Source organism: Lathamus discolor, chromosome 3 (genome assembly GCF_037157495.1).
Source record: "Lathamus discolor isolate bLatDis1 chromosome 3, bLatDis1.hap1, whole genome shotgun sequence".
Lineage (NCBI taxonomy): Eukaryota > Metazoa > Chordata > Aves > Psittaciformes > Psittacidae > Lathamus > Lathamus discolor.
In genome coordinates, this window is record NC_088886.1 from 137,846,219 (window position 1) to 137,868,373 (window position 22,155).

General features: G+C 55.6%; 1 protein-coding gene across 2 annotated transcripts in view; it reads left to right on the top strand.

Annotated features, from left to right (window-relative positions):
- Window positions 1–20,896, top strand: part of TRIM8 (tripartite motif containing 8) — a 30,637-nt gene extending 9,741 nt beyond the window's left edge. For both annotated transcript variants that reach the window (XM_065672140.1, XM_065672141.1), the window contains 5 exons: window positions 16,366–16,461; window positions 17,290–17,523; window positions 17,886–17,917; window positions 18,503–18,618; window positions 19,326–20,896. In XM_065672140.1, coding sequence (XP_065528212.1) covers window positions 16,366–16,461; window positions 17,290–17,523; window positions 17,886–17,917; window positions 18,503–18,618; window positions 19,326–19,933 — 1,086 coding nt within the window. In that variant the 3' untranslated portion in view covers window positions 19,934–20,896. The remainder of the gene's footprint in view (window positions 1–16,365; window positions 16,462–17,289; window positions 17,524–17,885; window positions 17,918–18,502; window positions 18,619–19,325) is intronic.
- Window positions 20,897–22,155: the final 1,259 nt, after the last annotated feature.

The following is a 22,155-nucleotide window of genomic DNA, read 5'->3' on the forward strand; positions in this document are numbered from 1 at the left end:
CTCTTGCTGTACAACAGCTTAATCCAAACCCTCATCTGAGCCAGTTATTGTGTGGCTTTAAAACCCCGTCCCCAGGAAACTAGTCTCCCGCCCCCTTCCCTCCCAGTCGATCCCGGTCGGTGGAGCCGAGCTCCGGGGTTTGATGCTCGGCCACACGCAGACACAGATCGATCGCGCTGGGGGGCGGGTTGATATTTCTGTGGCAGTGGTTTTTATGGCTGGTTGCGGTTGTTGTTGGAGTTGAGGGGGTTGGCGTGCGCTCTAACGGGCTTGTGCGTGTGGCAGGGGGGGAGAGGGTAACGTGATCGCGTCCTTCTGCTCATTATCCTCTTGTTAGCAGTGGGGACTGCATCCCTCTCCCCATCCGAATCCATGCGGAGCTGCGGTGGGATCTGATTTTCCCTGCAGGTGAACTCCTCTGTGCTCAGACAAAGGGCTGGGGGGTGCCGGTGCCTCCCTTTGTTCTCCTCCTGTCCTGGTGCACCCGCCTCCAACGGCAAAAAGCCCTTTGAAGCGCGCCTCTCAAATGGATGGAGCGGAATAAATGCGCTGCGAGGTCTCTGTCCCCCTCACAGACCCTTTGGGGATGGGAAAGGGGGGCACTCCCCCTTCCCTCGGGTATTGTACTAGTGATGGGGGTGGCCGGATCCAAGAGGGAATTACTGTGCTTTCCTGACACAGCTGCACCGTTGTGGGTGAGGCCCATGAGCCCTCTTTGGGTCAGAGGTGGATTGGTTGTAGGGGATGGGGATGGGATGTATGGAATGGGAGCACATCTTAGTGTTGTTTTCTTGCCTCTGCCTGCTGGCATCCTGCATGATAGGGCATCCAGGCAGGGGACTAGAAATAATGCCTTGTGTGTTGTGCGAAGACCACCTCTTGCCAAGTGCATCCTGAGAGTGTGAGCCCAGCAGGAAAAGCCATGGTCTGCCCTCCTGCCAAGGATTTTGTAGCACTTTGCTTGTAACGGGGGCAAAAAAAGTCAGTTTAGTCCCTGAAACAACCTAATATCTGGGTAGGGAATCACAGAATCCAGAATCACAGAATCCCAAGGGTTGGAAGGGACCTAAAAAGATCATCTAGTCCAACCCCCCTGCAAGAGCAGGGTAACCTACAGTACATCACACAGGAACTTGTCCAGGCGGGCCTTGAATATCTCCAGTGTAGGAGACTCCACAACCCCCCTGGGCAACCTGTTCCAGTGCTCTGTCACTCTTACAGTAAAGAAGTTCTTCCTGATGTTAACGTGGAACTTCCTATGCTCCAGTTTACACCCATTGCCCCTTGTCCTATCACTGGATATCACTGAAAAAAGCCTAGCTCCATCATCCTGACACCTACCCTTTACATATTTGTAAACATTGATGAGGTCACCCCTCAGTCTCCTCTTCTCCAAGCTAAAGAGACCCAGCTCCCTCAGCCTCTCCTCATAAGGGAGATGTTCCACTCCCTTAATCATCTTTGTGGCTCTGCGCTGGACTCCTTCAAGCAATTCCCTGTCCTTCTTGAATTGAGGGGCCCAGAACTGGACACAATATTCCAGATGCGGCCTCACCAAGGCTGAGTAGAGGGGGAGGAGAACCTCTCTTGACCTACTAACCACTCCCTTTCTAATGCACCCTAAGATGCCATTTGCCTTCTTGGCCACAAGAGCACATTGCTGGCTCATGGTCATCCTCCTATCCACCAGGACCCCCAGGTCCCTTTCCCCTTCACTATTTTCCAGCAGGTCAACCCCCAACCTGTACTGGTACATGGGGTTGTTCTTCCCCAGATGCAAGACTCTACACTTGCCCTTGTTAAATTTCATCAAGTTTCTCCCCGCCCAACTCTCCAGCCTGTCCAGGTCTCGCTGAATGGCAGCACAGTCCTCTGGTGTGTCAGCCACTCCTCCCAGTTTTGTGTCATCAGCAAACTTGCTGAGGGTGCACTCAGTTCCCTCATCCAGGTCATTGATGAAAATATTAAACAGCACCGGTCCCAGCACCGACCCCTGAGGGACTCCACTAGTCACAGACCTGCAGCTAGATTCTGCGCCATTGACCACAACTCTCTGCCTTCTTCCTTTCAACCAGTTCTCGATCCACCTCACTACTTGATCGTCAAGCCCACACTTCCTTAGCTTATCTATGAGTAGGGAAGTCAGGGTGCTACCCTAAACTAGAGATAAGTGGAGGTGGAGGGACCTGCTAGGGAGTCAGAAAGTCTGTGACAGTGTAGGGATGCAGTCCTGGAGACTCAAGCTTTCTTTGCTGGCGGTGATACCTTGCTGAACACAGACCATGCTAGCTGCCCCCCATCCAAGCACTTCCTCCCCTGGTCTTTCTCAAGGCTGGCTCCTGGCTACTGCTATCATCTGTGAACAAACATGGTACTAATCTCCATTTATCAAAGCAGTTTTGCAGCAATCTGATAATACCAGGGGGACGAGCGAAAGATAAACCTTCTTCTGCATGTTAAAACTGCCCTCTGGAACCTTCCTCAGGAAAGGCTCCTCCTTCCCAAAACTCAAGGCTCAGCTCTGCAGGAGAGAGAGGGACATAGGAGGTACCCGAAAAGACAACCTTCGAGCATGCGCTGCACCCAGGAACTGTAGCCACAGACATTTGAGGAAAACCTTGTGCTTCCCGGAAGGTGGAGGTTCAGAATGTCTGTTAGCTTGGGTGGAGGAAAGCAGGGGAGTGGGAACCCATGTGGCAACAATCCCAGGCCCAGGCATGGGTGATCATCAGGTCCATGGGTGATCATCCTGAATCCCAGTCCTGCTGGCTGCTTTGCATCTGTCGAACCCATCTTTTGTTCTGCCTGGTGGAGGGAGCAGGAGTTAACGTTTTGAAGGTCAAGCAGAAATCAAGAGCTGGCCTCAAGGCACAGCTGTGCTACCTTGCAGGTAAGGAGAAAGCCACGATAACTGAGCTCGCAGCCAGGTTTCTTTGTGGGCGCAAGCTCACCAGGGGATGAGGAGCCACTGCTGTTGGGCCTTCTGCTCTAGAAAATGGCAGTGCGGTCACAGCTAGTAATGGCTTCTCTGGTGGTACCCTGCATGCTGGTGCTGCATCCCCAATCCTTGTGCAGCTCTCAGTACATCCTGCAATGTCTGTGCCTCCACCGCATCCTCCTTAAAAGAGGATAATGAAACTGGAAGGGGGAAGCAGCACATGCTGGAGGCATCTTGGTCTGCCAGGCTTGATAAAGCACTACTGATCTGCTGGAGACCTGGAGATTTTTGAGGTAGGAGATGAAATGCCAGGTGGGAGAAGAGGGCATCTGGAGAAAGCCGCCTCCTTTGGGGATGGAAACTGAACCTCAGATATGGCTCACATGAATTGGCAGGACCAGAGTTAAGCAGAGCAGCTCCCCTGGCTCCCAGGGAGGATGGAGCTGACTGGGGTCTGAGCTGTCGAGCTCCAATCACAGAGTCAAACCTGGAAGATAAATGATACTTCAGGGGCCTGAGATCAATAATGTCAAAGGCTCGCCCGTAATCGGGTGAGATTAAAAACCAATGACAGGCCTCCTTACAGGGGCAGAAGTCAGCACATTGAAGGAGAGAAGCAGGGTTTGCTCCTTTACAGTTATTCCCTGGCGGTACCCGTGTCCAAAACCCACCTTCCTGGGCTGCCCCCTGCACCATCAGCAATTCCCTCCTTAATCAATATCGACCAGATTCCTCAGGTCCTCTACGGCCAGCCCCTCTTCACTGGTCCCTGTGCAGCTGGTCCAGAGCACTCTTGCCCTTGGGACAGTGCTGAGGTGAAGACAAAAGCAATGCAGCCCAGCGCTGGCCACCAGCTGCTTTCACTGCTGCAGGATGTGCTGGGGCCATGGGAGGCAGAGGAGAGGAGGAGAGGCTGAAGCAGGAAGTCACATCAATGCTGTGGGTACCATGATGTGCTGTGTGTTGTTAAGAACACATAAGGAGTTTGGGAAATGAGGGCTGCAGATGGCTCTTGGCTTTGTCCTAATATGTTGGGTTTACCTGTATTTGTCCACTGACGGATGCACGAGTGCTGGGCAGGAGATAAGAGGGTGTGTGGTTGTACCTGTTGTACTGGTTGTACCTGGGGGGCACTGGCATTGGAGCTTGTCACAGAGGTGGCTTTCCCCTTGGGTGGGCACTGGGCAGGGAACTGTGGTTCTGTGTTCAGCCCGAGTATGCTTCCCATGGTCGGCAGCAGCCACAGTCTGGCTGAGGTGGAGAAGATGGAATTGATTTATTTGGAGGAACAAATTAAGATAAACTTGAGTCCCTTTTGTCTGTGCATCCTTAAAGGAGTGCATGCTCCGCTGCAGCTCCGCAGGGCAGCACTGGGGCTCCTGTGAAGGGCACTGGGAGATAGGATGTTGCCTCTCTTTCCTGAGCGCAAGGGCAATTAAAGGAGAAGGGGCAGTGCCATCTCCTGCTGCTGCCCCTCTGCGCACACGGAGAGCTGGAGATGTGGCTTGCCTTTGCCCCGGGCTCCTCTTCCCCTTCCTCCCTGCACCACCCCCCACCCCCCCTTCCCTGCCAGGAAGCCTGGCCTTTGTGTGAAGTGATGCCTCCTGACATCAGCCGGGCATCGCAATTTCCTCCGCAGCGGGGAGGGTGAGCAGGAAGGAGAGGGGTGCTGTGCTCCCCAAGGGGTGCCAAACAGTCCTGGCCTTGCTGGTGCGTGGGGAGGCTGCATGTCCGGGTGAGATGCTCCGGGGAGGTGGTGCCCCCAGCCCCACCAGTGTGGTGGTTTGGCAAAGCTTTGCCTGCTGTGCTGCTCTGCCTGAAAGCACCATGACTGGTTTGTTTCTTGCTGCCTGTGACTGATGGCTTCTGTGGCATCTTTATTGGACACCTCTAGGGACACAGTGTTGGGCTTTATATCGCTGAAGCCTGGGCAGTGCTGGCTTGTGGAGTCTTGCTCTGGAGTCAGTGGCCTAGAAGCAGAGAAGCTCACAGCAAGGCAGGAGCAGGGCTGACATCTTCCACACCTCAGCCCTGGGAGCATCTTGCTGTCCGTGTAGACACATCACTTTGGCAAGGGCAGGGCGCAGCTCAGCCGCGAGGGGCTTTGCGGGGTCCAGGCTCTTGGCTGCTCCTCGGAAAGGGGCTAATGCAACACATGGGAATTGGCCAAGTGCCTGCCAAGAAGAAGCAGTTCCTGGCGCCTTGCCAGGAGCTTGGGGCCTTGCATCTCTTTAATTCGAGATGTGTTTACGGATGGATGGCGTTTTGCATCTGGCTGGCTGGAAACTACAGGTCCCAGCATGCTCCCTCCTTTGTCACCTGGCTGCTGAGTTCCAGCAGGAGCGCGGTGCCACGGGGATCATAGTCTCGGTGCTCACTGCTGCGGGGCTGTGCTGCTGTGGAGAAGGGCTCTGGTTCAGCACTGCTGGGCAGAGCCAGGCTGCAAGACACAGGGCTGGTCTCTGCCTCCTGCTTTCATATCCTGCCAACCACCCACTTGCTTGGTGCAAGACCAGGTTGGCCTTTTCATGTCACCAGGCTGGGGGAGCGGATCTGGTCCTATTCTTACTCGTTTGCAATGTAAATATTTTGGTCCCGAGTACGTTGCTGGGAGCTGTGTGTCACATTGAGGAGCATGATTCATTCATGCTGTTGCTGCTCAGAGCACAATGAGGCAGCCTTGGGACCGGTCCCAAAGATTTCCTGTGATCGCGGCTGGTGGGGAATTCAGGACGTCACGTTTGAGTAAGTTGGAGCCCTCTCCGCGTGATTCCTGCAAGCCACGCGTACTGTGCCATGCCCAACATGCCCAGCGTGGCACGATTACATGTTCAGGACTTGCCATCCCCAAAATGTGGTGGGTACAGGTGGCTTGCATTTCCAGAGGGAGAAAGAATGGAGAATGAAGCTGAGCTCTGGCTCTTGCCTTCCCCAGCTGCTGGTATGTGGGAATGGTTGCAGGGTGTAAGGCTTTGTACTTGGTTCCAGCCAGCCTAACAAATAAAGGTACAAAGCAGTTCAAGTTCAAACCCTTCTGCACATCAAGTCTCAGAGGAAGCCCTGACAGAGTTTCGCTGGTGGGGCCAGCACCACACGAGCATGTGTTTTAGAGGCACGTGGGACAACCCAAGGCAGGATGCTGGGCGGATGAGCCAGAGCAGTGGAAGACACCCCTCCATCCTTGCTGGTGATGCTCTGCTGCCAGAAGGGACCTTTGCTCTCCCATTTGGGTCACTGGTGCAGAAAGGGCTGCACCCTCCTCCCCGGAGCTGGCTCCTCCATCCCCCTGTGTGTAGCTTCGTCCTCCCCACACCACTGAGAGCCAGCTGTGGGCTCCGCAGCACCCGGATTCGTTCTGGTATCCTTCGTTAGACACTGTTTGTTCGTGCTGCATTTTTCTTTTTGCTGGCTTGTTTGGACACGCACTGGTACATTCACAGCGCTCAGGCAGTAACGTGAGTCTCTTTCCCATTAGGAAAGGGGCCAGGATTTGGGGGGGCTGGGAGGGCGGCTTAAGTAGTAGTTTCTGAGATATTTCCTTCTGCCGCCACACCCTGCATGAAAGAGCAATATCCGCGGCTTCAGCTGCTATCGCAAGGCTCTGAACGTCTCTCTTTTAATATAGATTGGTATCATTTTGCATTTTAAAGTAAAAACACGCTGCAAGCTGCAGACAGCTGTCGGTTGGCAGCTTTGTTTGAACATCTGGTATTACTGGGCTGCTGTTCAGCGCAATCTAACTATGGGATTCATAAAGATTATAATCCGGGCTTTCAGATTCTCAACAGCCGCCTCGCAAAGAAAGATGGGGGGAGAGAGAAAACCCAGCAGGGAGGTGGCTGCGGGGTCCTCGGCGTTCAGCAGGTTGTGGCTGTGGTTGGTCCCCTCTTGGGTGCAGAGGGTGGATGGGCTCGCTGTGTGTCACCCTGGTTGCCCGCAGGTGCTGGTGGGCTGCTTCCAGCCTGCAAAGTGCCGGGCACTGGGGAGCTGTAGAAGTGCAAAGTTCTCTTTTTGGTTTTTTCCTCCTCTTCCTCCCTTTTCTTTATTTTTTCCAGCTTGTGTGCTGAATCCGGTTGAGTCTCGTACTCCCCTGGGTGGTGTCTGGTGCTGGCGAGCTGGAGCAGCAGATTCTGCTGAGGCTTTTGGTAGATGTTTGTAACAGTTGTCTGCAGCAGCAGGACTTGGTTTCTTTTCCTTTAAAGTAAGTGATGGAGGAGCCAAGGCTCAGAGTAAACATCTCAGCCCGTCAAAACCTCGTTTCCAAGAGAAATGGAGTCCCCTTTTCCTTGAAGCAGCCGAAAGGTTGAGATAGCCACCTCTGTGAGCCCCATCCATCCCTCTGCGAGTCAGGCACTTTCCTTGGCACCTCTGAGAATTGAGCAGCCTCTAAGCCCCGAACGGGTTGTATAAATCTTGTTAGTTGATCTGCATTTTTGCAAAGCTCTTTGAATCCAGCCTATTGACGCATAAGTCACCTTGACTTTCTGCAAGGCTTTGACTCCCAACTCACTTTCAGGCTCCATTTGTCAGTTGGAGGTGCACAAAAAAAGTCCCCCCTTATCTTTATTAGAAAGAAAAAAAAGGCTGCCTGGAGAAATGTAGCTGCACTCTAGTTGGTGCAAGCCAATAATAGAGGTGCATATAAACCTGTTCTGCCCTTGTTTGTGTTGATTTAACTTACCAGTACAAATTAAAATAGCCTTGAGCGGTTGGAAGTTTAACTAGATCAGTTGGAAGGGCAGGGGGGAAACAGAATCATGGCCTTTAAATCAAAGCAGGGTTTTCTTTCTAGTGCTGCCTGAGTCTCGAGACGGGCTTTGTGCTGCCTGCACAGCCAGACCCTTTGTCTTTGGGTCACCAAATGAGACGGTGATGGGGTATGTGGCTGCAGGTCGTTGCCTTTGCACTTACTGGTGCGTGTGGGTATTGCTGTGGCTGCTCTGTTCCCTGGTGGTATGAAATCCCCTCAAAACCTGCTTGTGCATCCACATCCTCAAGCCAGGCTCTCTCCAAAATTATGGGGGTAGGAAGCTAAAGGGGCTGTTGTTCTGAACTCATGTCTTGCCGTGGCAGGGCTGAGCCATGGCGGGTGTGGAGTAGAGGTCTTTGGGCAGGGGAGAGTCAGCTCAGCCTGCAGTGGGAGGAAGGGTGGAAGAGGCTGGCTGTGTTTCACCCCTGCAGGGAGAAGGCTCTGAGATCACACAGGCCAGCTGGATCTTGAATCCAAGATGTTTGTTTGGAAGAGGGAGTGAGGGTTTCTCAATTTTGCAGGGGCTGCAGATGGGGGTAGGTTTGCTGCCAGGCCATGGGAGTGGGTCTTTGCAGGATGGCTGCTTTTGAAGGCAAAGCATCCTGCCAGGTACAGTTTGGGGACAACTGAGATTGCAGCATGTTGGGAAGATCTGGGGATTCAACAGAGCTAGATGAGGCTGGGACAGCAGCAGATCGAGGCAGGACTGGGGGTGCTGCCAAGGCATGTTCATTTCTTTGTGGGGGTTATGGAAGGAACGACTCACAGATGATATGTCAGAGCAACAGGGCTTGTGTGAGGAGTTGGAGTTTGTGATACAACGGAGTCAGCAATGAACAACCTCCCATTGCTGCCCGGACTGCCACCACTGGAGCTGGCAGAACACTTTGAGAGCCAGTTCAGGGAGATGATCCAGCTGAAAAGAGTCTGATCTTTTTACTGGCTGAATTTCTCAGCTGAATCAGTGGTCAGGAAGGGGGAGACGTATGAAAGCAAACAGAAGAGGGAGGAAAGGAGGTTAGGGCCCCTGCAGCATCCATGTAAATTGACTGAAACCTTCAAGAAACCACACAGTCTCCTTGCTTCTTTGCTTCAGAGTGCACTGAAGGTGGAAAGGGCAGGACTTCTTATGTAACCTCTTAGGCCCCCACAGATGTCAAGTAGGGTGAATCCCAGTCAGTGTAGTTTCAGGGCCCAGATTTCATCTTCTCGCATGACAGGGAGGAAGCACAAGGCAGTGTTGGTCATTGGGGCCAGATGTGCTCCAGGTGTTGCTGTCAGTCTGAGGTCCCAAGTGGCTGGAAATGGTTGCTCAAGACGCTTGCATCTGGGTGTCTGAAACTTTGTGGGATGTCGCAAACCCCTGCGCTTTCCCGGAGTGCCCTGGTGCTCCGGAGCCAGTTGCTCAAAGGGCATTTGGTGCTGGGTCGTGCTGGGCAGGGTGAGCTTGTGCTGGGGCCTGCAGCCAGAGCCCCGTGCCAGAGATGGCTCAGCAGCAGGGTGAAACCAAGCACTGATTTATAAGCAGCCCCAGACCAGGGTATTTCCCTCCTAAGACCGACAGAGGTGGGGAAAAGAGCTCCTCCATCACATCCCTGATGGTGGACAAGGTGCAGACCTTGTCCTTCATAAACATGGATCTGAGCCTTGTGACTGCTCCTGGCTTCCTGTGCTCCCCAGGCGAAGGCAGCCTGGACAGTTCTCTCTCCCACAAGCTGGCCAGGGAGTGCTGCTGGCCATGTCCGCACCCAGGCCTGGGTGGGATCTCCTCTCCCACCCTTCCCAGCAGAGAGAAAAGAGATTCCTTGAGCCCCTTGGTGCCTTGAGGGCCTGGTCGTGCCTGCAGCCCCAGCCGCTCTCAGAGCTGGTCTCTGTCTCGCTCCTGCACCACCCAAAAGCATCTGCTGTCCCTGTGCCACTGAGACACGGCGCGGGAGCATGCTTTCCCTGTCCGGGTATCTCCTGGCGGATCCAGGGCAGGAGGCAGCTGTGCCAGCCAAAGGCATGGGCATTACCAAGGCTCATGTTTGTCCTGTGGATCCCGCAGCATCAGTTGGGACTCACCTGTCTGCACGCTCGGCATGCAGACCAGCTCCTCCAACCCTGTATTCATCTTCCAGGTATGTTTCCAGCTCCTTTCTTCCCCTCCTCCCCATGAGTGAGTCTTGAGCCCCAGGTTTAGCAGATGTGGTTCACTCTGCTTTCATCACCTCTTGCTGTGCTTTGCACAGAGGCAACTTGTCTGACACTGGCCCATAATCAGCACAGCCTCCAACACCCTGCAGAAGTGGCTTTGGTGTTTGGGGTCCCTCTGTTTCAGGGGCACATCACCCATACTGGGCACCAGGCATCAGGAAGACTCCTGCCTTCAGGACTTGCAGCTTCTCTGTGCCAGCAACCCTGCTTCTGTAGCCGCTAGCCTCATATCCTTGCTTCTGAATCTCCTTTATCCCCCCTTTCCCTCGAAGCAGATCTTCATCCCTACTCAGAGGATATGGAAAGCAGTGGCAGCTGTGCCGTGGCTTGTAGTTGAGGTCTGAAAACCATGGGTAGAGCCCCAGCCTCCTTTCCTCACTTGTGCAGGAGGCACAGCCACAAGTAATCCCCACAGCAATGGGGAGCAGGGACGCAGAGGGCCGGGGAGGTAAATTAACATCCTCAGGATCCTTCTGAAGGTCGCTTTCCGACAGAAAATAGGTCCCTGTTTCCTGGCCTCCAGAAATCCTGCTGCTGGCCCCACACAACACAATGCCTTGTATTTTCCTTTTGCTAATGAGTTCTTCCTTTTTGCTGGGTATAAACAAGGCGCAGAGCTGTCCTGGGCTGTGGGCACCAGCACAGCCCCACAATGGTCCGGGGTCTGGTAGTACAAGGCCATGCAGAGGAGTATGGTCTCCCATGAGCACTGTCCTATGGTGCCAAAGGGACAAGGGCCAACCTGAATACTGCCGAGCAGCCATCAGTTGTGGTTCAGGGGAAGCATCCATCTGCTGTAGAGGTGTCCTGTGCCCTGACACCAGCATGCCAGAGGTGGGACATGTGGCTTTGCCTCTGGGGTAGCCAGTGGAGATGGGACATGGGGCTTAGCCTGATGGTTTTTCCTCCCTGCATGCTGGGGAAGGCTCAGAGACCAGGCAGCATCTTGCAGGGAGACAGGGACAGGCAGGAGGAGGCATCTCCACCCAGCCCTCTTGCGAGAGGCACCCTGCATCCTCTTCCCCTAAGCCAGCCCTGAATATTTGGCCTCCAGCCCTTTCTATGAAGCGCCAGCTCTCCTGGTGCTCAGGGGGTCCCCTCAATGCTAGCAAGGGTGTCTCTGATGCTCATGTGGTGCGTGGTTGCTGCTCCCATACCTTCCTAGCAAGGGCAGCTATTAATATCTTGGAGGCTGTTCCCTTCCCCTCTTCCTTTCCCTGCTGGGGATAAACCAGCCCAATCTGCACAGGGAGCACCGTGAGAAAAGCCAGTCCCTGGAGCAGTGTGTGTGTGCTCCATGCTGCCTGGTGGAGGCAAGGCCTCCTGCCCCGGCCAGGGACCTCCCCTGCTGCCTGGTGCTTACTGTAAGTGTGTGCAAGATGAAACCCCAACCAGAAAACATTTCCTTCCTGTCCCTGTAAGCGGATCAGCCTCCTGTGGGGGCTGTGGGGAGCTTGAGAGGTGATTCTGCCTGGGTCTGGTCAGCAGGACGCTGTGGGGCAGCAGAAGCGATGCTCCAGGGGGTTGGGCTGTGGGGACTGGTTCTCTCAGGCTGTGGTGGTGCTGGATCTCATGGTTTGAGTTTCTGGTTTGGGGGGCTCTGGTGTGCCGTGCCCCAGAGCCGTGTGCTGCCAAGGTACTGGTGCGTTATCTGGTGGGGGAGGCTTTCAGGAGGTGTGAGAATAGCTCATTGTGTGGGTTTTTATCAGAAAACGGGGCCAGGAGCAGGAAGCCCGTGAGGTGTGGGGAGGCGAAAGGTTGTGCTCGCCTCCTCGGTCCAGGGCTTTCGCTGCATTAACATTCAGTCGCTGTGACTTCAGAGCCGTCTCCAGCAACGTGCGGGGACACGGGTCTCAATGGGGGCCCTTGATCCCAGTCCCTGGGCTGAGCTGCAGGTGTCTGGAGCCATTCCCGCAACAGGCATCTGCCCTTTGTGGCTTCCTCGCTCCCATTCCACCTTCCTCCTCCTCCTCGCCCTTCCTCCCCCTTGTGCTCTGAGCTGCTCCCTCCGTTCTGGCTTTCCGGTGCCTGCAAACAATGTCCTTATTCACTCAGTGGCTGGGATTTGGCGATGAGGGGAAGGCCTGGGCAAGAGGAGAACGAAGGAGGGAGGCAGAGAAGCAAGCATGCCTGCCCTAGGCCAGCTGTGGTTAAAGGCACTCTGTGGGGCGATCTGGCTCTCTGCTCCCCCCGATTTCCTACAGGAACAAGGGCTGTGTGCTCTTGTCGTTTGTCCACCTGCCCTCTTTAGTACCCTCCAAACCTGTGGCTGGTTTCAGCCTAGTTTATTGGGAATCAGCATCTTGCAAGCATCCCACAGGCTGGTGTATGGGGACATGGTTACTCTTGCTGGGGGTACATCCCTGTAGGATGCACAGTGCTTATTAGACATCACAGGAGATGCATGGGCTTCATTTACCCTGTGAACACAGAACGTCTTTTCACTGCTCCAGCTCTCATTTAAAACCAGAGCTGCTTGGCAGGTCGAGGGGCACCTCTCTGGCTCTGGTGCAGCTGCCAGGCTCCTTCCTGAAACCGATGAGAGGCAGGCAGGCTCTGGCCAGCACCCGAGCCCTTGGGGAAGGGGTGCCACAGGCTCTTTGCTGCCAGCTTTCCCCAGGGAGGCACGCAAGGACCATTCTTCGAGCAGGCAAAACCCTGGGGCACATCATGGGATTTTGCCCCAGTGCCAGCCCCCAGGGCCATGGGCTGCTGGGGGTTCAAAGGGGGGATGAGAGGAGTGCTTCACTCCAGGCAGGGCAGGATGTAATGTGCTGTTATCATGGGCTCAGCAGCGACCATAGACCTAGTCCTGTCCTTTGGGAGAGGACGGTGGTGAGACCAGCCTAAAAAAAGCCACGGAGACATCTTGCCTGCAGATTTCTCCCTGCCTGGGAGCTCTCAGGAGGATGTGAGCTCCTTCCCACACCCCAGTGCCCCCCTTTGCAGTGGGGGCTGTGGGGCAGCTGAGCTGGACCGGTGTGTGTAACACAGCTGACACTTGTGGTGCTGCAGAGAGGTGATGGCTGTGGGATGAGGAGCCCGGGTGCCCTGTATGTCTTCAGCTGTTAAACTTTCTGGCTGCAAGCATTCGGTCTTGCCGAAGTTCTGCTCTGTTGGGGCAGCCCTGTCCCTCATCCCCTGCCTGGGGGATGGAACGAGACCTTGCAGTGCTCGCTTTACTTACCATAGAAATGATCCTCCGAGTAACGTTTCCCTGCCAGCACATGACCTCAGCACCCCAGACCCTCCTGACTTGCCATGATAGCTTCCCAGGATTCATCCTGTTCCGCTGTCAGTGGGCTCCTCATCTGCAAGCAAAGGATAACCTCTGCTTGCTTCTCGTTCCACCTTCAGTGGTCCCGCTCCTGCACAGGGTTGATGCCCATGGTGTGTTTGCAGAGAGCCCTACTTAGGGCTTAGCCTTCCCCCGCTCCTCCGTATGTTTTTCCATGAGAAGGGGGAATAACTTGCAACTCCAGCAGAGTAAACTGATGTCCAGCAGCTAGCCCCTCTCCCTGGGGCTGGGCCAGCCTCTTACCCTGCCTGCAGCTTCACTTACTGATGAACTAGATGAGTTCCCTCTCAGCTGCTGTTGGAATACAGAGCGGTTTTAGCAGCCACTTTGCAAACCGGCAGCGTGTCTCAGTGAAGACAAGCTGGGATCACAGAGTCGCTCAGAGCCCGGGAAGGGCGCCTGTATGGAGGGAGCTGCGTTTCTCTCAGCATCAAGGTCATGCATGAAATATGAGAAATTACCCTGAGAAATTCTGATCCTGGAGGAGGAGTTCATGACTTCAGAAATACCAGATTTGGGAGGGGATGGAAGGGCAAGGGATGTATTTTCCTTTTCAAAATACCTAAGGAATTCAGCCCATGCTGCGGAGACAATGAGATTTCGCCCCTCAGTGCCAGAAGGGGTAGTTCAGACCCATGTGTCTTGTTAAGGTTTTGGTTGTTGTGGGTCAAAAGCCCTCCCGTCCCGCTGCAATCCTAGGCATGCATAGGTTTAAAATCGCCCTAAAATCAAGAGAGTAGCTCAAATGTGAGATTTAAAGAAAACACTCCATGTCCTCTATGCTTTCTATGGCTTTAGGTTAGATTTCGGTCACTTTTTCCAGCTGTGAGGGGCTATTAAATTAACTGATATGTATAGAAAGTTGCCTACAGATACATTTATGCACATTTTTGTGATTTCACGTAATTGTATGATCCCAGGAGCTGAGCGCCCTGAGGTTTGTTACAAAACACAAAGGTTGGCAGCTCTGCCACGGCAGCTGCAGGGCGGTGGGAAGGGGCCGATGATACGTGCGTGTCTCAGGCTGTTTGGTCTGTCCCTCGCACTGCACGGGCTGGCAGGGTGGCCTCTGCCTGCTTGGCATCTGCCACTGATGGGAAGCCCTGCTTTGCCCCACGAGACCATCCCGGCAGCACTGGGGCGAAGAGCAGGGGCTGCCTCAAGGCGGCTCCGTGTCGGACGCCTGATGCCGGAGTGGGATGGGGGTTTGGCCCCTGTGCCCAGAGAGCCGGCATGCTTGGATCCTGTCCCACATTCTGCCCAGCCCTGCCCCAGCTGGCATCTGGGGGACGCGGGCCGGGGACCTGGCTGCTCCCCAGGGCCCCCCCTGCACTCAGCCGTCCTCCCGGTGGACTGGTGTGGGGTGGGTCTGGCTGCTCGTGGTGGAGACAGCGAGTCTCTGCCGGCAGGGAGGGAGGTGCAGGGAAGGGCTCAGTGCGAGGCTTGCGATGTGTTTTGGCTCTCCAGCTTGGGGAGCGAGGAACTCGGCCTGCACTGCAAGAGCTCTCCTGGCTCTGGGCTCCGTCAGCCTCCTGCACACAGGGATGCAGGAAGGATGCAGGATGCATCTCCTTTCCTGGAGCAGGCGGCTTTCCCATCGCTTGACTGTGATTTTGGTGGGGGAATTCCAGCCTGTGGATGCCGGAGCAGGATCCAGAGCCAGGTGCGCTGTGCTCTGCGCCAGGGGGATGTTGCAAACCCTGTTTTCAACCAGTGGTGCTGGGGGCAGGTTGTGTTGACATGCACCTGCCTGCACCGCTGCTGGAGCAGGTTGCTGCCCACTGTAGAATAGCTCTTCAATGATGAAAAAGGGAGGTTTTTACTATGTGCATCAAACCTTTCTCCATGTAGACACTCCCACCTATTCAGCTGGTCTTAAACATAGCAGCAGCAATGCCCTTGGATGCTTGCAGGCCCTTGTCTTTCTGTACGCATGTGCCACCAAATGTGCCCTCGTGCCTGGGGGTCTGTTGCTGCCCTCGGACCCTGCTTCGGTGAATGTGTTGTCTGTGTGTGTCCATGTGCATGAGTGGGTGCACACACATGCGGAGTGTGACTGCGAGTGGGAAACTGGGGGTTTTTTAGCTCCTCATTATTATCAATGGTAGGAGCCCCATGGCAGTGAGGCTGGAGGTCCTTGAGACCTTAAGGAAAACAATAGGAAGGAGGAGGCTTCGCATTCCTGCTCCCGAATTGAGTCGGAGGTGACAGCCTTTCCCTACAATGCAATTAATCCCGGCAGCGCCTCTGCCGCCCTCCCCCTCCCGCCTCGTCCAGGAATTAATTACTTGATTATAAATCCCCGAGCGACAGTTTATAATAGCAATAATCCCCTCGAAATTCATCCTTGCTGCTGGTTTCTTCCCATCTCGCCCCTGTCGCTGAGTCTCAAACGCCACATCTCTGTGCCGGGTGAAGCCCTTCTCACCCTGCTGGTGCCATGGCTTTTCCCTGGGATAACCACAGCGCGAGAGAATCTGGAGCTGATTTTGAGGGATGTTTTGCTCCTGCTCGCAGGGATGGAACCCTTCTCTCACGCGTAGTGGATGGGGAAGCGTGCAGGAGCGAAGCGCTCATGCTGATAGCTGGGGAATAAGGTTTTGTCCCAGTTATTAGGCTGATGGCCCAGGCCCAGCCCCAAGGAGTGGGGGCCAGGGGCTGGCAGCCGGCTGGGGGGAGGCCCTGTTCCTCCTCTCTCTGTCCCTCCCGATTATGCTGATGCTGGCTCTGGGGCTTGTCACGGAGGTAGGGAACGCAGAAAGGATTTGGCACAGCACACAGGGGTGTGAGGGGGGTGGCCGTGTCTTGCAGGAGCCTGCTGGCGATGGGTGATGGGCCTCCAAACAGTGCTGCCATAGTGGAACTGAGCTCTCCCTGTGTCCCCCAGTGACTAGGTTGCAAAATGTCACCCGTGCAGCTGCCCCCATCCAGGGGACCCAAATCAAGGTCCTCAGCTGATAAGGCAGCCCAGCACATACAGCCCCTCTGTGTGGCCATTGGTATGGCAAGATTTCCACCTCCGCCAGGCATGCTTGGGCTTTCAGCTCAGCAGTGGCACTGCGCTGTGAAGAAGCACTGTCCCTCCCGAACCACACGGGCAGAGCCAGGGCAGGCAGCACCACAGCTTCCTGGTGTGTGTGGCCACTGCTCTCTAACAACTGCTCCTCTCTCCCATCTCTGCAGAAGATGCTGATGAAGCAGCAGGACCGCCTGGAGGAGCGGGAGCAAGACATCGAAGAGCAGCTCTACAAGCTGGAATCAGATAAGCGGCTGGTCGAGGTAACTGGTGCTTCACCCTGCTGCAGCCAGCCCAAGGGACTGTCACCCCATGGGGCAATAGGGACAGGCTGCAGGGGCAGAGGGGCCAGGTTGGCAGGGAGGAGAGTGGACATGCAAGGGGTGAGTGGCTGGACAGACCTGCTGTCGTGCAAGTCATCCTTTTGGGTGAAAAAACGTGTTTGGGGCTGCCCTACAGTCTTGTGCGTACTGGTGTGAATTGAGAGGCAAAGAAGAAAGCTGTCCTTATATGTCAGATGTCCCACCAAACCCTCAGCTCAGCGCAGACTTCCTGGCTTCATCCCAGGCAGAAGGGGAGGGTCTGGAAGTGGGAAATCCCTGAATAAATCACTGAAATACCCAGGAGGTGGAAGAGATGCAAGTGGGTGTTTTGCTGGGATGTGGGTAAAACAAGATTAGCTTGTGGTCCTTAAAGCCCCTGGGCCTCCCAGAGCATGGGGGGAAGGGTTCTGGAGCATGCTGTCCCCAGCCTGGGGTGGAGATGGGGATGGGGATGGGAATGAGGATGAAGATGGGGATGGATGGGACTTTCCAAGGTGGTGTGGCAGGTTGTTGCTTGGCATTAACTCTCTGGAGCTGATCCTCACCTAGGCCCCAGAGGTAGGTCCAAGGGAATGTCTACAGTGCCCTGTTGAGTCTTGGCACATGTGGCTGCTGATGGCAGGGTTAGGTCTGTGTGGGTACTGCAGTGGGGCAGAGCTATGGTGCAGCTCTCAGGTCGCACCCAGCCCTGCTGGGGAATAGACCCCGGTGTCCTGGGACACCGTGGTTGGAGGCCGTAGCGGGCCTGACCCTGCTCCTCTCCCCCAGGAGAAGGTGAGCCAGCTGAAGGACGAGGTGCGCCTGCAGTACGAGAAGATGCACCAGATCTTGGATGAGGACTTGCGGAAGACCATGGAGATCCTGGACAAGGCCCAGGCCAAGTTCTGCAACGAGAATGCAGCCCAGGTCCTCCATCTCAATGAGCGCATGCAGGAGGCCAAGAAGCTCCTCAGCTCTGTGCAGGTGATGTTCGACAAAACTGAGGACATCAACTTCATGAAGGTAAGACAAGCTGGGGGTGAGATGGGGGCCATGGGGAGGAGCGGTTGTGCAGCGAGCAACAGGGAGGTGCGGGACGTGGTGGGGAGGGGACTGGGGACACTGACAGAGCTAGCTGATGCCTTCAGGTGGCTCAGCAGTGGGAGAAGACAAGGAGGAGTGGGGCAGGCTCAGCACCAGCCTTGAAGGAGGAGGTGTCATAGCTGGAGATGGAGCTGGGACAGCCTGTGCTGGGGAGAGGGGGCTTAGCACCCCTGGGCAGCCTATCCCCTCCTGGGGGGCCACAGAAGGTGGTACCGAAAGGGGAGGTGGCTGCTACAGCAGGGACAGGCTTTACTGACCAGATCTTCTCCTTCCCTTCCTAGAACACCAAGTCTGTGAAAATCTTAATGGACAGGTAAGTGTGCTGGGGAAGGGGCATGTTTGTGTTTGCAGGGTGGCAGCAGCACAGTGTCCAGAGGAGAACCAGGGCCAGGGATGCTACAGGGCCTGGGAGAGGCACGTTTCATGCCTCACTATTCCTGTTTCTCTGGGAGGATGAAAAAAATGCCCTCCTGCAGCTATTGAATCAACTCTTGCCCTTGGACCAGGGGAAACACAGTGTTGTGCTTGTGGAAGAGCAAAGCTGGCACCCAGCATCCCATCCAGCATTCGGTCCAGAGTGGGAGCAGCTGGGTTGGGTCACAGGGCTCAGTTGGCTCTGCTGGGACAGAGGCAGCACCAGTGGAGCCAATGGGAGCTGGGGTGGCCGTGGTGGGAGACACAGGGGCTGCAGGAGGTGAGCCCTGACATGGGAGCTTCACAGCAAAGCTGCACAGGAAAAGTCCTGCCCACAGGAGAGAGCCAGCTCCCTGCTGTGCTCCACACTGCTGCCCGAGGGAAGGGGTTTGGCCCCAGCGGGTGTGAGGAAGGATCCATCTGACCCTCCCCTGAGAGTACCTTGTCCCTCACATCTCTCCTCTCTGCCCATGGTCCCCAACAGGACCCAGAACTGTACAGGTGGCAGCCTGCCCCCACCTAAAATCGGCCACCTCAACTCCAAGCTCTTCCTAAACGAGATCGCCAAGAAGGAAAAGCAGCTCAGGAAGTTGCTGGAAGGTGGGTGAAGCCTGAGGGGTGCCAGGGGGAAGCAGGGGACCTCACTACCTCCTGTATCCATAGCTGGGTGTCCTGCGGATCCTAATACAAGAAGGGGGGGAGAGCTGTTGGGATGCAAGGAGCTGTGGGACCCCTTCTGCTGTCAGCATGGACATGGAGATGGCATAAAGCCAGCTCCTGGCTCTCCCCAGGACATTCCCCTTGGCCTGTGAAGCAGCTGTGTTTTGGGGTGACAGAGCAGAGGGGCTGGCCATCAGCAGGAAACGTTAGTGGAAAGCTGGGGGTTGGTGCCTGGGCAGGGACAGCCAGGGGCCAGCGTGGTACCACAGCCCCCAGCCCATGCCTGGGAGCAGACCACATCCTGCGGAGGTTGGGGGTACTCAGGAAGGGGATTTGGGTTTGTCGCCCAGGCTGTCCCACCCTGATCCCGTTACAGACCATGGTCACGAGCTGTGCACAGGCTCAGCCTGTGCAGTGCTTGCAGAGCAGCACTTGAGGCTGCTCTGAGCCTGCCGGCCAGATCCAGAATGGAACCTGCAAGTTCACCTGTGTATGGCTGTTTGCGCAGTGTGCTGCTGGTGAGGCCGGATGGGGAACCCTCTGCTCGTGTGGGGCTGGAACGTGGGTCCTGGGGCTTTGCTGCAGATTGGGACCAGTAGCCTGGAGCTGTGCTTGATGCAATCCCCCTCTCCCATTCTCCTCTGCAGGTCCTCTGAGCACCCCCGTCCCCTTCCTGCAGAGCATCCCCATGTACCCCTGCACTGTCAGCAACTCCGGCGCGGAGAAGCGCAAGCACTCCACCGCCTTTCCCGAGGGCAGCTTCCTCGAGCCATCGTCCGGGACTGTGGCGAGCCAGTACATGAGCCAGGGCGCTTCGGCTGGCGAGGGGCAGTCCGCACAAGCCATGGTGCCTTGTAGCTCCACGCAGCACATAGTTGGACTTCCCAGCGGCCCGCAGCCGGTGCACTCGGGCTCCGTCTTCAACCCATCTCACTACCCCAACACCACATCATCTCAGCAGTCCGTGCTCTCCCAGTACGGCGGGCGCAAAATCCTCGTCTGCTCCGTGGATAACTGTTACTGTTCCTCCGTGTCCAACCACAGCGGGCACCAGCCCTACCCGCGGTCGGGGCACTTCCCCTGGACGGTCTCATCGCAGGAGTATTCCCACCCGCTGCCGCCTGCCCCTGCCGTCCCACAGTCGCTCCCGGGACTTGCCGTGAGGGAATGGATTGACGCATCCCAGCAGCACGGGCGGCAGGATTTCTATAGGGTGTACGGCCAGCCGTCGGCGAAACACTACGTCACCAGTTAACCATCACACACGGCCGCTCCGTGGCGCGCTCGGAGGGAGAAGTCTGGTTTGGTTTGGCTTTTCTTCCCCACCATCACCCCCTTTTAAATCAAACCCAATGTGTTCCCTGCCTCCCGCCCCTCCAGGATTTTGGGGAGGGTTGTTCCCTCATCCCCCTCTTTTGTTTTTTAAATCCCTTTCAGATGAAATAATATTTTTTTTTTCCCCCTTCTAATTCCTCTTTTTTTTTTTTTTTTTATTTAATTTTGGAAAGTCCTTCCCGCCCCTCGCTGGGAAAAGACGAGGGAGAAATTACTGAGAAGAAATTGATGGGGATTTCAGTCGGGCGTCTGGGCCTGTGCTCTTCCTTGCTCCTCTCTGCCTTTGGAAAACTCCAGAAGGGACAATGGCACCTTCCCTCTTCCCATTTCTCCGAGTTCATTTTTATTCCGGTTTGGTTCCGTTTTTCCTCTTTCTCCCACCCTTCTCTTTCCCGTTTGAAAAAGAAAGCCACCCATCATGGATTCCGGATGAAGTGTAGATTTTGGGTTTGTTACCTTGGTTTTTTTTATTTTAAGAGGCTGATTTCTTTGTGTTCCGAGGCCACCTCTCCCACCTATTGGCATTTTTTGGTTGTTTTCCTTCTTTCAGAGGTTTGTAAATACACGATGGCAGGAAATTAATGCACAAAAATAACAACAACAAAAAAACCACACAAAAAAAAAAAGGGAAAAGAAACTTTAAAACAAACGAAATCACGAATAAATCAATAAACAAAGAACCTGTTCTCGTCTCCAGGAGGGGCCGCGTGGCCCCACGCCCCCCCTCCTGCCTATCGCTGATGCAACTTCCTGTAACAAGCACTTTGTATAAAAAGAAAGTGGACTTCCTGCTATAAGGCACAGGTATTTATTCTGTAACCGATTTTAGAACACACACACACACACACAAAGTACTCAAATAAATGTGATCACTTAGTGCAAACGCCTCGCTCTGCTGCAGCTCTTCCCCCCGGGAACGCCAGCTCCGGCGGGAAGCTCCCATCTGCTTTCGGAAGGAACCGCTCCAACGATGATGCCGATGATGGGGATTTTCCACAGGGCTGTTCGGGAGGGGGCAGTGCGGGGATGGGGGGACGGCGAGTGCCCACCAGCGCCCGTCCTGCATCCCAGCGCCACGGGGAGGATGCTGGAGCCGTGTCTCCCTGCCGGCTCCCTCCCAGCCGGTGAGGATGTGAGTCAGGCATGGAGCTGGCCGGGCCGCATCCTGCCTGCAGCCTCCAGAACAATCCCCATTGTGGGATGGGGAGAGGGTTGGGGATGGGGACAGCGGCTTTCCTGCCTTCTCTGGCATCCACTGTGCCGGCCATGCTGCTGCCCCAGCACCCAGGCTCCATCCCCACCGCCCCTGCGCTCTCTGTGTGCTGGCAGCACCTCGGGTTGGATCAGGGACCCTCTGTGCTCAGCCAAGGATGGCAAGGGGCAGGAGGAAACCTTCAGACAGAGCTTACAGTGGAGCCCTGGCCTGGCCTGGCTGTGCCTGTGCAGGGGCGAGCTCTTCATCTGGGGAAATTGGGGCTGACTTTGTCAAGCAGAGCAGTTTCTTAGAGGCATTCGGGTTTCTTCCATCGCGCTCTTCGGGCTTGGCTTCCTTTATTTTTTCCTGGTTTTGTTCCGGTTTGGATTCCCCCCTTGCTTTGGTGGGAAATGAGAAGGGAAGAGGGTCTTAGAGAGCTGAAACCAGCGGGGCAGTGGCTGGAGGGAGGGGACCTTCGTGCTCGGCTCTGCCCATCCAAGCCCAAGGGACGCAGCAGCAAATCCCTTGCCAAAGGGGCCCCTTTCCAGGCAGTGCACCCCACCCTGTACCACCCCGTGCACAGGGTGCTGCGCTGTGCTGCCGGGCCCTTCCCAGCCCCATCCTGTGCAGACACTTCAGGAAACACCCAATCCATTGGGATATTTGGGTGTTTGCTTCTTGGTCACAAGCAGAGCACTCCGGTGGGGTGCTCACAGCCTCCACCACAGGGACCGCGCGATGCTTTCCCCATGTCCATGTACCCGGCTGTGGGAGGAGGGGTAAGAGCCCCAGGAGTGACAGGGACACAGACAGGGGTGAGATGAGTGACTTCCCTCTCTGTGAAGGGGGGTCCAGGAGCAGTCCCTGATGCACAGCCATGGCCATCCCGCACCGCACACCCCCGTGCTTTGTGCCTCCATGTTTGCCCTCCCAGCTGTCATCACCAT